This window comes from Corylus avellana, chromosome ca2, assembly GCF_901000735.1.
Source record: "Corylus avellana chromosome ca2, CavTom2PMs-1.0".
In the NCBI taxonomy this organism is placed as follows: Eukaryota; Viridiplantae; Streptophyta; class Magnoliopsida; order Fagales; family Betulaceae; genus Corylus; species Corylus avellana.
In genome coordinates, this window is record NC_081542.1 from 12,191,754 (window position 1) to 12,207,121 (window position 15,368).

The 15,368-nt window shown below is 35.7% G+C and overlaps 1 protein-coding gene across 2 annotated transcripts; it reads left to right on the plus strand.

The window, feature by feature from the left end:
- The first annotated feature begins 4,074 nt into the window (after nt 1-4,074).
- LOC132170832 (F-box/kelch-repeat protein SKIP30) lies at nt 4,075-10,670 on the plus strand. 2 transcript variants are annotated; one of them, XM_059581953.1, is made up of 3 exons: nt 4,075-4,266; nt 9,009-9,150; nt 9,365-10,670. In XM_059581953.1, the coding sequence occupies exon 3, from the start codon at nt 9,447-9,449 to the stop codon at nt 10,482-10,484; it is 1,038 nt and encodes a 345-aa protein (XP_059437936.1). In that variant the 5' UTR covers nt 4,075-4,266; nt 9,009-9,150; nt 9,365-9,446; the 3' UTR covers nt 10,485-10,670. The 2 variants fall into 2 exon arrangements, with proteins under 2 accessions (XP_059437936.1, XP_059437935.1); XM_059581952.1 differs by lacking the exon at nt 9,009-9,150.
- The last annotated feature ends 4,698 nt before the right edge of the window (nt 10,671-15,368 follow it).

Below are 15,368 nucleotides of genomic sequence, written 5' to 3' on the forward strand. Positions count from 1 at the left end.
TAAAGTGACAGTAAATTATTTTGACTTTATTTTACTATGGATATTTCATAGAGGGGTCAATTTCAATTTTAAGCAATAAGTGAGCTCTTGTGTAATTAAATAAATCATAGTGTATTTTTATAGATGAATAAAATGTAATTAATGATAACTTTGGGCTAGTTATGAGATAAAAAGAGTCCGAGACCAATTGGATTTGTTGGGAGTGGGTTGTAGAGCCGCTTGGGTCACTGCGACCCAGCGGCTAGGTCTGGCTAGACCTGTGTGGATCACGGCCAGAAACCCACGCAAGTCAATGCGACCTCTCCCACTTCCTCCCTGTCATTGCCGGCGTCAACCTCTCCCGCTTCTTCCCCAACATTGCCGATGTCAACCTCACCCGCTTCTTCCATTACCGTCGGCGTCAGACAATATTGGCAGCTATCATGAAGATGAGATAAGATATTTTTAATGGGTTTTATATGCGATGATCTGTGTGTTTCATGTATATTCTATGTATTATTTTTGGCTTGTGCGTCAATTGTTTATTGGGTGCTGTAAAGTGGAGGTTTTACACCACGTCCGAATGCAAGGTTTTTCTCAGTATCGGGATCCTTGGCAATGTTAAAGAAATTGTCCATCAGCACTTTTAAAAATTTGGATCGTTTGATATATCCAATGACTTTCAACATCCCACGTCAACATACATTTAACTTTCAAATTTCAAACCAAAATTGAAAGAAACTATAAAATGCTGCTTCTTTTCTTTTTATTCCCTCCCTCGTTTTCCCCCACTAATCTTCTTCTTTCTCTCATTTCCCATTTTCTTGCAATTCTTCTAGGACTGCAAGAACCTAATAACCATTTGACCTAATCCTCTACATAACCTAATCCTCTGCATAATCAAATTAAAGTGTGTATTCTTCAATATTAAAGGAGTTTAGGAATCTCTCTCGATGAGAATAGAGAGTATTTTATATTGCTTCTTATAGGAAATGTGCAGCAAGTATACAAGATAAAGATCCTTTGGATCAAGCTTCCCAAATAAGGGAGAATGCTAACAATTGTTTAATTTGTTTCTACAAGGAAATAATCACAATGATTTTGGAGGAAATCCCATAAGAAACAAAATATATAAGGTTTCTCGATCTAGTTCAGAAGCTAAATATCATTACCATGGCTCATACTTCTGCATAGATTGTTTGGCTTAGATGGTTCATATACGTCAATAACCAAATTACAGGCAACTGTAAACATGAAAACTTTAATCCAAGAAAGCATAAATACCAAATCGGAAATTTACTTATGTAAACTTCAGGGAATCTGATAGGCCACGATGTGTACAAAGACCCAGTCCCAAATACTTGCCGTTGGGGATAAAATCCACTATGGGTCCCACTATCTTTCAACCACCCTTTATTATCTCCACTATCTCTCCACTACCTCACATTATCCCTCAATCACATGAAAGGAGAACATGGAGGGAGCGGTTACACAATAAAACCCTATAAAAGGGAACTCAAGGCATTAGTAATAGGGGATTGATCAAATTATTTCTCAATATTATACTAGCTCATGCTACATTTTGACTCCACATACTACTGCTAACTTAAGCATCGGAGAATCTCTGGCAAAGGCCCCGGAGACCCCTTTGACGCTCTTGTTATTTTGTAGTGGCCCGAAGATCGAAGATCAAAGACTCCTCAAAGAACGAGAAGATCTCAACAATTGGAGACTGTTAGACCAAAAAATGCTCCAACACATGTCATAATTAGATGTGAGAGTAGAGAGAAGTGGGAGAGGAGTTGTCCCATGAATAGAGAACTGGTGCATGAATAAAAACCATTTGGTCATTTCCTCTGTTTTAGCTCCATAAAACAGAATATAACAAAGTGGGTTGCCCACGTTCTGGCTCTAGTGTGTAGTTCAACATATAATGGGTAGTAGAATCTGAACTGTGGTTTAACTCCCACCCACATTGGAGTTCTATCGTGTATTGTCTTCTTACATTTACTGATTTATTATTTTAAAAATTGACTTCTCTAATTGGGATCCATCAAGCAAAAGTGCCTTCGTTTTCCTTTCTGCTCTGTTGGTTCCACTCTTTGTAATCACGATCAAGTGTTCATATACTCCAAACTGAAGAGCTGCCAGTATGAAAGATGAATGTTTTATCTCAACACAAGAAGAATTGATGTTGGATACTCCTTGTTCTTACGGGTTCCTTCTCAAATGATTTGAACAAGAATTTCAATAAAAGCAAATTGTCTAATGTCTTGCTGTCCATCTAGATGTGTTGCAAGAAATAAGAAGATGAAAAATGCCTCATCAATCATGCCTAAGTTTCTGTCCTTGACTAATTGGCTCAAAGGGTCAGACTCAATGCCTGGACTAATAGCACTTCTCACTAGACCAGCTATAAAAGTCCAAGAAAATTGGGAACGAAAGAAAGAAGAAGATTAGTTGGGGAAAAGGAGGGAGGGAATAAAAAGAAAAGGAGCGGCATTTTGCAGTTTCTCTAAATTTTGGTTTAAAATTTGTAAGTTAAATGTATGTTGACGTGGCATGTTGAAAGTCATTGGATATATTCAACGATCCAAATTTTTAAAAGTGTTGATGGACAATTTCTTTAACATTGCCAGGGATCTCGATCTTTTTTCTCAAGACATTTATCTCTACTAAATGACCCGAAACTATTAATCCAATGCCACGTGGAATAACATTACCATCATTTTTTATTTATTTTTAAATAGCAGCCAGTAGTAAATTGATGATCAATTAGCCTTTATGGCAAAGGATGTGACGGTCCAATTAGAAATCACCTAGTCAACAACAATAATAGAAGAAAGTCTAAGGTTCACCTTATTGTTGGTATGAGATTATTGAATAAAACATTTTGTTATTGCATAAAAAATAAACATATTTCTATTCTTTTAGCATAAAATACATATATTTATACAATTTTTGCAATTAATTACAAATAATGCTACATATCACATTTTTATCTTATAAATACAATCATTATTACAAAAATAAAAAAATTTAAAAATTAATATAGTATAAAATATTAACCATTAATTATAAGAAAGGTAGTACCTGAATAGGGTTGAGCTTTCAAATCTTGTGGTTGAAAAAATTCAATTATATTCAATTTCAAGCACCAGAAAAGACACAAGGTAATGAGATGTCAACAATCATAGCCAGTTAGCAAGAACAATTTCTTTATTGTAATTTATTTCATTTCAATCACGTGTAAAACATGTGTCAACCCATCTAGTAAACAAAATAACCAAAATGCCATTGCAGTGACAAAGAAAAACACAAAAATACGGTGTTAGGAATATCCCAAGGTGCCTATTCTGTGTTTTTTTTTTTTTTTTTGTTAAGTCGTATAGGCATGTGGTTTTGATAATGTATGGAATTATGTTTGAGAAATATCAGTTTTAAGTTAAAAAGTATTTTTTGGTAAAATTTTCATTTTCAAGTTTTTGTCAAAAGTGCATTTTCGTTATTTTGAGCTTTTTAGACCCTTAAAAGCATTTTTAATTGTTTTTTACTAAACAGATATTTTTTTTTTCAAATAGACTTTTTGAGTGTTAAATGTAATTTTAAGCTTATCAAACGCACACTCAAACAGGCTTTTTGGATTGCGTTTGAAAAATAGAGTTTTTAAATCAAAAAGAACTTTCGAACAAAAACTTCATTTTTAAGTTTTTGTCAAAAGTGCTTTTTAACCCTTAAAAACACTTTTAAATTTATTTATCAAATAAATACTTTTTTTTAAAAAAATTGACTTTTTGAGTGTTAAAAGTACTTTTAAACATTTTAAATGCAATTCCAAATAGACCTTTAGTAAAATAAAATAAATAGCAAAAAAAAAAAAAAAAAAAGAGCTGCTTTTAGCATTGCGACTTTATGAACAAAAAATGTGATTTATAAATGCAAATTAACCCTAAAAAATCTATAAAAAGTTATTTTGACAGGCAAATTTGATGAAAACAAATAAAATAAACTCACCAATTTGGTGAAAAGAGATAACCATAGATCTTGAATACTGTTTACTCACCAAAATAATAAAATATCATTTTTATTTTATTTTCTATCTCCTCTCCTTTTCTCTCTCCCTCAAGCACTCGGCTCTCATTTCTTCTTTTCATGTTCTCTCATCAAACGCAGGTTCACTCGTCACCGGAAGATTCACGCCGTCTCTCATCTCGCGCCGGAAAATCACCACGCCGTCGCCGTCTCTGTGGCCGTAGAGTCCCACGCCTTCGCCGTCGAGATTCTTCGGTACCATTTTCTCTCTCTCTCTTTCTCCTCTCTTCCTCTGGTTTGGCCGAGAATGGAGGAGGATGGTGATTATTGGGTTGTTAATTTTTTTAGTTGTGATTTAGGTTGTCAAGAAGGGTGGATTTCTGTATTTGGGTTGTAAATTTTTTGTAGTTGTGGTTTGGATTTCTGTATTTCTGTCGTGTTTCTTTCCAATGTGCCCTTGATGTAGCCGTTTACTCCATTGGATAATTGGCGCAGTATGTGATATGGAAAATTAGTATTGTTTGTGTATCTTTAAGAGAGAACATAATTGGGATTAAGCTTTAAAGATTCTGTTTTGATTAAAATTTGAGGACTAATTTTAGCCTGTATCTTGAAATTTGCCCGTGAAATGTTTACTCATCGAAGTGCCTCCTAGGATCTCCTATCTTCATGAATAATCACCTAAGACTTTGATTTACAGGAAAATCGAGCGATACATGGCTTTTTCATGTTTGTTTTCATACTCCTTGGATTTGGAAAATGAAGTCCCAATTTGTTGTTTTAGATTGAAAAATAAAGAAATCCTTGAAAAATAATATTCAAATGGAATAGTGAAAGTGGATAGTTAAAATGGTGAGACTGCAGGGAATACTTTAAAAAAGTTGATAGCTAAATTAGAGAAAAGTGTACTCTTAGTTATTTTGGCTAGTAGAATTTTGTGAGGCTACTAAAGATGCTCTAACACTAAGTACACATTACCTTGGGCACAAGTCTTCGAAACATTTTTGTAACACTTTGTTTTTCCAAAAGGTGTGAGAGTCATCCTCTTAGGGAAAGCTCATCCTACGCTACCCACCTTCTTTGTCTCTCTTTATCTCTGTCTGTAGAAATCTAAGCTGCAGAGCAAATATTTGATTCTCCACTGGGTCTAGGCTTCAAGGTAACACCAACTTGTCTTTCTCCCCCATCTGTGCAAGGCGCATTTGACACAATTAGAGTCATTTTACTTGTATATTTGAGCATAATTTACAGGAAATCGCTTTAATTTTTGGTTCAATTTTCAAATTTATTGACTACCCATGTTTTCTGAGGTCGAATTCCAAGTGGGTTTTATCTTAACGGTGAAGAACTGTAGTTTTTGTCTTCGTTAGAGGATGCTTTCTTTGTAGGCTAAAAGTGTGGGTTTGATTTTCATTCTGTGGCTATGCTTTTTGATTTTCTTGTGTTTGAACACGAATTGGTCAATAAACTGGGCAGCAGAGAGCTTCATTGTGATTGTAGAATTTGATTAACTATGTGCAGCTAAATGAATTCTTGTTGCTTTATTGCCTTTATGTTTCCTTGATTTTGAGTTACATAAGCATAAATGCATGTGGGTTTTACTTGAAAGGTAAGAGCTGTATTGACAATCTTAGTGCTTTGGGCATGGGTCATGTGTCAATAGAGACAGTTGATGTTCTTTAGTCAAATTGTCGTGTTTGTCTCCTTAGGTTGTAAATTTTTTTTAATTTCTGAATGACAGGGAAAAGCTATCACAGATCTCATGCTGTTGAGTTTTTGTTTTTAGCGACTTATACTCATAGAAATATATTAAATAAGTGTCATTTGTTGAATTACATGGTGTGTTCCTCTCAACCCAAATTCTAGTGTCAAATATTGAAATCCCATTTCTGGAAATTTGAGTGTGGAATTTGAGAAATGAGGTTGGCCTGGTGTTGATGTTAGGCATAGTTGTCAAAAGACCAATCATTTCATGTATTGATTTATTTTTTTTGTATTGTGTATCCTTAGATACATGAACGCTCAATAAAACTGATAGAAAAAAGAATATACATGCATACATGAAAGCAAGACATCCAATAAAATTTATGAATCACAAACTAAAAATGAATGGTCCAATCCAAAGTCTCTAGAAAACGCCAAATATGAAGAACAATAACAGAATATCTTCCATCTTTGATAGCTTTTGTTCATGGGACGAGCCATAAAAGATGTTTGGGGACCCTAAAAGATTTAACTATCCAAGAAAAACCAAAAAAAAAAAAAAAAAAAAGATGCATTTTTTTTGTGTGTGGATAAAAGAAAGCCGTGTATCACACAATATGTGATAATTCCCCGATTCAAAACGGTTTTCACAGTACACCTCAGTACGACTCGTATGATCTAATAGCCTTTTTCAATACTCCCCAGTGATTTGGAACTTTTTGCGAACTTTTTGCAAACGAATACTCATCCAATTCGTATTGGATGAGTACATGGTATGATTCATCCAATTCTAATAACTATGGTCTTAGTTTCAGATCTGTACCAATTCAAAAGGGTTTATTGTGACGTTTCTGCAGTCAATTACTTATCAAAAATCTGCAGTCAATTAGCTTTTTCTTCAGTTGGGACTAATGTTTTTGTGGATCGTTATGTAATCCTATGTAAGTTAATACCATCTAAATATCCTTTAATGTATTTATTGGACGTTAGGTGGACAGCCAACATAAAAGTTTTAGTCTGAAAGGCTGTTATAGAATCAACAACTCTTTTGAAAATCATTGATGGGCCTGTTATATATGGATGTTCATCTTCTCATGCCATTGTTACGACAAAAGGATTTTATTCTACACTCTACAGAAAATGTAAGAAACAGCATGTAGGCATGCTCATTTTTAACTTTGTTTCTCTTTTACAAATCCTTGAGTGACTATGACTTTTTAATCGTGACTATAACATCTTTCTTGTTGCTCATTTGGTTGCACAAACGTTGTCGAATTGTGAAAAATATCGGGTTCTTATCTAAAGTATTTGTTGAGTTTCTTTTCTTTTTCTCATCCGTTGTGAGATTTGAATAGAGGGTTAGTAGCATTTACGGTCAATGATTTAGAAGGGTTTGTTGTGAGTTCCTATATATTAATTCCTTGTTCATAAAGACTTTTGACATTTCCAATATGAAATAGAGATTAAACCTCAAAGCTTTCAATTTGAAACCTTCAGCTTAGTTCTGTTATTCAGAGTCTATATGTCATGGGTTGGCAAATTGAGATCTTATATCAAAAGTCACGTTTCTAAACCTTACCCAATGGACTGCTTATTTATCTTTGTTTTAGTTGTTTAGAAATTTTGAAGCCAAAATTGCTGAGATTGGATCCCTTGCTTTCACAGTGATTACAAGATTGACAGGAAGTGTTGATGTATGTGTAGGTTAGTAGATTAATGATGGACTTGGTCAGGACAGTCGTGGGTTGAATTATTTGAAATAAGGGAAAATTTGATTTTCATGCGATTTCAATTTAATCCCTTGGTTTCAATTTCAACAATTAGATCCTTAGGTTTTCCTTTGATTTCAACTCCCAACACAACCCCTTAACACTCTCACACTGAAAATGAAGGAGACCCTTCACATTCGGGGAGGGCAATTTGTGAATCAGGTCGGGGTTAAGTTCTGGGAGGTGGTGTACGCCGAGAACAGGATTGACTCACAGGGCTGTACCTGGAAAACAATGATCTCCAGCTGGAGCGTGTCAATGTATACTACAATGAGGTCAGCTGCGGCCACTTCATCCCTCACAACGTCCTCACGAATCTTGAGCTTGGCACCATGGACAGCATCCAATCTGGCACCTACAGACACATCTTCCCCTCCCCCCTCCCCCTGCTGGAAACAATTGGGCCAAGGGACACTATCGAGGGCACCAAGCCACCTCATGAGGAGAGGGACTACCACACCTCATCTGGTGAGGGGCAGCCCTCCTCAACAGTTAGTGGTAGCCGATCAACTCTCTTGAAAAAAAAAAAAAAAATTTAAGTTTTTTTATTTTTTTATTAAGAGTATATTTTTAATATAACGTAATTGTGCCACATGGCACGTATAGTGGGTACATGACGGGTTAAACACGACCATGTGGCATTAATTGATTGATTTGACGTAGCATATCATTAATTAATTGGACGATAAATTGATGGAGGGGCCTTTTTGGAACCAGAGAAAACCTAATGACCTAATTGTTGAAATTGAAAACCTATAGACTAAATTGAAATCGCGTGAAAACTTGGTGACTAAATTTTATTTTTCCCTTTAAATAAACGTTTGTAGTGTAAGATCACAGATTTGAATCCATAGATCTGAAAGCTGAGTCTCTATCCATAGCCTTTTGGGGCTATTATACCTCTGCTAGTGGATTGTTCTTTTTGTTCTCCTGTTTATGTCTTCTCAACATTCTTTTTATTCAGTGACACTGGTTCAATCAATTTGCTTGACATGGTGCATTTGGATTGAGTTTACTTGGATAACTTTTATGATCTGAAAATTTCTATGATCTTTATTTTGGCAGTAAATTTCTGGATGAGTGTATGATGGTTAGCGTTCATATGTATAGTTTAGCATTCCTGAGTGTGGTGTGTTGGACTTTCAGCCCTATGATCACTTTGTATGGCATTTATGGGTTCAAGCCTCTTTTACTTTCTGAAAGTTTCCATCTCTGAGGACTCATAAAAAATAAATAAAAAAAATAAAAAAAAACTTTCATACTGCCATTCTCAAATATTTTTCATACTACCTTTAAGTTAGTTGTTGCTGGAGATTTTATAATCTATGATGGATGGTACTTGCATACAGGTTTTAGTGGTTGTGATATCTTTTTTAACCCCTGTTTATTGAATGTTGCACGCAGCTGCACATGTAAATTCTTTGCCCAAATTAGAAGTCACACTTGCAAGCAGCTGCACGTGTAAATTCTTTGCCCGAATTAGAAGTCACACAGAAACTAACAGTTCCCTTGCCATTGCTGCAGGACCTTTTCCCCCCCCCACAACACCCCTCTTATTTTATTCAGGTCTCTTTGGATGCCTCATGGATGTAAATTATATAATTGTGTATTTGTGTTAGCAAAGGAATTGGAAAAGTCATCTTTCTTCCCATAGTTGCTTTCGCAGGTTCTTTTCTTTTCTTTTTTTTTTTTTTTTTTTTTTCTTTTTTTTTTGTATTTCATGAGATGGTTCAATCTCAAATATACGTTACCATATTTGTTGGTGATGCCTGGATTCCATTTTCGTTAAAAGTCAGTTGTCCTTGATTTGCCATTAATGTTAAAGTCAATAGCAACCACTTTGTTCTCATATATCCATATCCATATATGTGATGTTTCAGATTGCTCATACGAATGGTGCCTCCAGAATAGAAAGAAAAAACCGATGGAGAATCATATGAAACAGATGAAACAGTGATTATTATGTCTGGGTTGATTGAAGGTCTTCCTGACGCTGTTGCTCTTAGGTGCCTTGCACTGGTCCCTTTCTGCCTTCATCCTAAGTTGGAGCTCGTTTCTCGTTCCTGGCAAGCTGCTATTCGTAGCCCTGAGCTATTTAAAGCTCGACAGGAGGTAGGTGCAACAGAGGATCTGTTATGTGTGTGCGCTTATGACCCCGACAATTTATGGCAGCTTTATGACCCTCTCCATGACCTTTGGATTACACTTCCAGTTCTACCCTCCAAAATTAGGCACCTTGCTCACTTTGGTGCTGTCACCGCTGCTGGAAAGCTGTTTGTGCTTGGTGGTGGCAGTGATGCTGTTGACCCATTAACCGGTGACCAAGATGGGAGCTTTGCTACCAACGAGGTATGGTCATACGATCCTGTAACTCGGCAGTGGTCCTCTCGTGCACCTATGCTTGTACCTCGTTCTATGTTTGCATGCTGTGTTTTGGATGGAAAAATAGTTGTTGCGGGCGGTTTCACCAGCTGCCGAAAATCGATTTCTCAAGCGGAAATGTATGATCTAGAGAAGGATGTGTGGATTCCAATACCTGATCTCCACCGCACCCACAATTCAGCATGTTCAGGGGTTGTGATTGGAGGAAAGGTGCACGTCTTGCACAAGGGGTTGTCGACGGCGCAAGTCTTGGATAATGCGGGGCTTGGGTGGACGGTTGAGGATTCTAGCTGGCCCCAGGGTCCAATGGCAATTGTTAAGGGTGCACTATACGTGATGAGTCATGGAATCATTTTTAAACAGGATGGGAATGCAAGGAAGGTGGTGGTTTCAGCGTCTGAATTTCGTAGGAGGATCGGGTTCGCAATGACTGGGCTAGGAGACGAGATTTATGTTATTGGTGGAGTTCTTGGTCCTGATCAGTGGAACTGGGACATTGAACAAATGTATGATGTTGATGTTCTGACAGTGGGGAGTGAAAGACCAACTTGGCGCCAGGCAGCTCGTATGACAAGATGCCATGGAACTATTTTTGGGTGTACACAGCTAAGAATTTAGTTCTCCATTTGTTGTGTTTTTTGCTGTGAAATTGTACTTTGATCCCTCTTTTTGAAAACAATGAATGAGCTATTTGCTGGCTACCTTGTTTTATTTGTAAAGCCATAATCCTTGGCCTTGTTTTCTTCTGCTGCTTTGTACTTCTGAAGGTCTAGCACCAGTGGAATAGACAAAATATTAGTTTTACCTTACGTGAACACCCCACCCCAAATTATCTGCCTCTTTTGAAGACGTACAATTTGTTTGTTTACTGGATTTTCTTTCTATAATGTTTTGTTAAAGCCCATGACCAAGCTCAAAGAGAGAGAGGAGAGAGAGAGAGAGGGGGATAGTTGTCATCTTCGGAAATCCATTGAAAACATTAAAGAGACTTGCGATACTTTCGCCACTATGCCAAGAATTTTTATTTTTTTTTACATGTCTACACAAAAGGGGGAAGAGAGATTAGAATTAGAGACTTCCACATCATGAAACGTTATTCCCAATCGATTGAGTTATCTCTTGGAAACCATTATACTGGGAATTATATAGCCACTATTGGGGGATTGAAAACCTTCTCCAAGGTGAATTTAGGCTCTTTCCGCATGTTGGCAGCCCGAGTGCACTCGATTGCATGGCCAGTGCACTCGAGCGCACTCAAGCATGAGATTTCCTCCTGCAGTGTAGGCATGCTCGCGCGTTGGTGCCTTATCCTTGGGCATGGGTGCGCTCGTGTGCAACTTAGCTGAGCTCAAGCGCAGATGCGCTCGAGGGTAGGGTTGTGCGCTCGATCCCTTCCTTAGTGGCTTTTCTTCCAAACTTTGTATTTTTCTCCTTAAGCCAACACTTTTTCCTTAACAACCTAGAAAACACTAAAATCACAAACTAAAACAAAAGATTAGATTATAATACGGCTAAAAGATTAACAAATGCAAATTAAGAGGCTCAAATATGCAATATTTAGCATTTATCAAACACTCCCAAACTTACATATTGCTAGTCCCTTACCAATACAAAACAAAAAATAAAATGAAAATATGAAACATAAATCCTAAGTCGTGAGAGAGACGATTGCATTTGACATATGCAACAAGTCTTGTAAACCCCTAAGCATCCCTAGTGGACGAGTGAAGTCTCGTGAGGGTTTAACATAAATGTTACCTACAAATATTGTCAGCACTATGTTATTAAAAAGAATAGAGTTTCACACAAACAAATGGTTCTTACCACTGGGGGACTATAAACCTTCTCCAGGATGGATTCGGGCTCAATCGCATGGCCAGTGTACTCAAGCACACTCGAGCATGAGATTTCCTCTTCCAGTGCAGGCGTGCTTGCGCGCTAGTGCCTTATCCTTGGGTGTGGGTGCGCTCGAGCGCAACCCAACTGGGCTCGAGCGCATAAGATTGTGAGCTCAATCCCTTCCTTAGTGGCTTTTCTTCCAAACTTTGTATTTTTCTCCTTAAACCCACATTTTTCCCTTAACAACCTACAAATGTCTATTATAACATAAACATGTACTTATAATATATTCAAACTCTAAACAAATGTCTATTATACAAATAGTCTATCAAAGATATAAATTATAATACTAACATGTATTCTGCTAATAATTTATATATACATATATAAGCAAGTTTATCAAGCCAAGTCGAGCTTATACAAGCTTTGTCCATGAGCTGAGCCAAGTTTTAGCATGTTCAACTCATTTAATAAACAAGCTTAAAAATATGTTCAAGCTCTGTTTGTTTAATAAATGAACCGATCTCAAGCCGAACTTGAGCATATTCACAAATAGCTTTGCTCGCTTACGGTCCTAACAATAATGAATGGTGGGTTTTGTACATTATATATCCAACGCATTTTACTGAGGGACATTGTTATGTGTGTGTGACATCTATGGCCCTATGGTGGAAACTCCTATGGTGACCATCGGATCTACACTGACGTTGACTTTTTATAGGTGGGCTCGTCATCATGTAAATCTAGACCGTTGGCAATGAATGAGCATCAACGTGCATAATAGAGAATTATTGTGTCGAAAAGTAATGAAGCAAGAAAAAAAAAATAGCATGGAGGATAAGTTAGGATTTATCTAGCTGTAGAGTTGAAAAAAAAAAAAAAAAAATGAAGGTTTTACTTTTCTGTGTGCATTTAATGCAACTGCCAAGCCACATGATAGGTCATGTTCATATTCAGCCTTTTCCAACAACCCAACAAGGGAATCGATTCAGTGTGACTTATTCTTGGGAAATTTTTGTGCATTATTTTTGTGGACCAATGGATTTAAGCAAATGACCTCATGACTATTGATTTCAACCCAAATAAACCGGAGTCAGCCATTTCATAGGGCTAATGACAGCAACATGTGAGAATTTTCTCTTACAGTAAATGCCCTATATGTCATTCTCTTCCCTAAATTTAAGAAAATATTCAAAAAAAAATCACAAAAACCTACTCACATCAAATTCTCTACATTTAACCAATCCTCAATAGTTGCTACAGCGTTTCCCAATATGCAATATACATTATTTTAATATAAACATGTCTCTTTCCTCTCTCATCTTTCATCTTTCATCTTTTTGTCTTTAATTAGGAACTGCATTGGGATTTTGTGAAAAATGTAAGTGTAGGTAGGAAATTTGTATTTTACAAAAAAAATAATATTTTAATAGTATAGGGAAAGGTAAGGAAAGTTATTGTAAAACATATTTTTATAAGGAAGCAAGAAATAGTTTTATTCCCTAAATTTAAGGAAAATCAAAGGGAAGCTATTGTTCGTGCTCTTAAAAAACTAATTTTGTGGGCTACTTTAAAATTAACAATTTTTTTTTTGGTAAGAAATTTTTATTGTTTGATTAGCACTAAAATGTATTAATATTTTAACATGATTTTATAAAAATAATAAATTTTTATTTACTACAAAATATAACATAGAAAATTTAAAAATCAATTTATTGATTGGATAAATTGATTTTCTATAAACAAAAAATTGGTGTTTTGCTATAAATTTGGCATTTTACTGATTGATTTAAAGCAATTAAATTGATATTTTTTATTTGAGGGTATCTTTGTCATTTAAAGAGATATAATGTTTAAGAAGAGAATATTTCATCCGATTTAACGAGATTTTCTAACGGCAGGATTTTTGGTAGGTAAATGGAAGCTTGATGTGGTCGGGTGGTGAGCATGGTAGTTCATGAGGGCATATTGATAGATCGTAGTAGTTTATGAGGTAAAATGTAATTACCACTTAAAGCTCTAAAACTTTAATTTGGGCCCTAAAGCTTTTTTTTACTCTAAAGTCTAAACCATGAAATAAATATGCTTGTCCTCTAAAGTTTAAGATCTTCCTAAATTCACATATCCAACAAAGCCTATTAATCAATTAGATTTGTAGACCATACAAGGATATGCTCCACATTATTTTATGAACCATCGTTTCACTAGCATGTAAAACTATTGGAGATATTTTCAAAACAAAACGAATAAACTTCACTTACTCGAGACGTGTTGTAAGTTTTGCAATGTTAATCTTGAATTATCATTGTGGTCTAAACGGGGTTCATTTCAGGTTTAAACGGGGTTTCATTTGGGGTTTAATCGGGGTTTCATTTGGGGTTTCAACGGGTCTCGGGCAGGTCCAGTCTGGTCCCGGTCAAGTCCCGCTGGGGTCCAGGCGAGGTCCCAGTCAAGTCCCGGACGGGTTCCTGGCAAGTCCAGTCAAGTCCCAAGTAGGTCATGGCGAGGTCCTAGGCAACTCCCGGGTGGGTAACAGTCAGGTCCCGAGCGGGTCCCGGTCAAGTCCTGTGCGAGTTCCAAAAATTAAAGAAGAATTTTCGGTCAAAAGGAAAATATTTTCTGTTGACCACTATTTTACGTAGCAATAAACACTGTAAAATGCAGAAATCATTTTCTGTAAACTATTTTACGTCGAAGTAAACGGAGCCTAAAATCACAAAACTAAAACGAAAGGTTAGATTATAATATGGCTAAAGGCTTAACAAATGCAAATTAAGGAGTTCAAATATGCAATATTTGGCACACATTAACTACCCATAAATTCATAGAGTTAGATCTTGTCTCACCCAACCAAATGATTTTTTTTTTCGTTAAGGGTTCGTTTGAGTTTACGATTTTAAAAAGTACTATTTAAAAATAGCGATTTGGAAACATATTTTAAAAATGCAATTAAGCGTTTGGCAAAATTGCGGTTTGACATTTAAAATTTTGCATTTTCAAAATAGCACCTTAGAGCATTCTTAGCAGTTTCACCAAATTTTACTCACCAAAATAACCAAAGTACAATTTTTTTTTTTTTTTTTTTTTTTCCATTTTAACAACTCACTTTGTTAAAGCACCCCAAGAGTCTTACTATTTTAACAATCCACTTTCACTATTCTATTTAAATATTATGTTTCAAATATTTGTTTATTCTTTTTTTTAACTAATTAACTAATAAAGGAAGAGAGAGAAACAAAAAGCAAAAAGAAAGAGAGAAAAATGAGTTGTTTAATTAATATGTGAGTGAACGGTATTTTTTATATTTGGTGAGTACCATTCACTTCACTATATATATATTTTTTTTTGTTAAAGTAGTGAGTCTGAAAAGTAGAGATTTAAGCCACTTTTGTTAATTTGCTTCACCAAAATAACCAAAAAATGGTTTTGGTGAGGCTGCAATGAGTGCTCTTACATGCAATTTGAAAATGCAGATTTTCTACATTTTCAACACAATTATTTTAAAACACAATCCCAAACAATCTATTTTCTGCAATTTAGCTTAAAATCATACTTTTTGTCTATAAAATTGCAATGTCAAAGGAGCTCTATGAAAAAGTTTACATACCCCTCCCCTCAAATTATTATCTAATTGATAATATTCTTTCCAAACTATCAAAAAGT

Bases quoted from the DNA above. Each gene is read 5' to 3' on its own strand.
- LOC132170832 (XM_059581953.1), top strand. From the start codon at position 9,447: ATGTCTGGGTTGATTGAAGGTCTTCCTGACGCTGTTGCTCTTAGGTGC.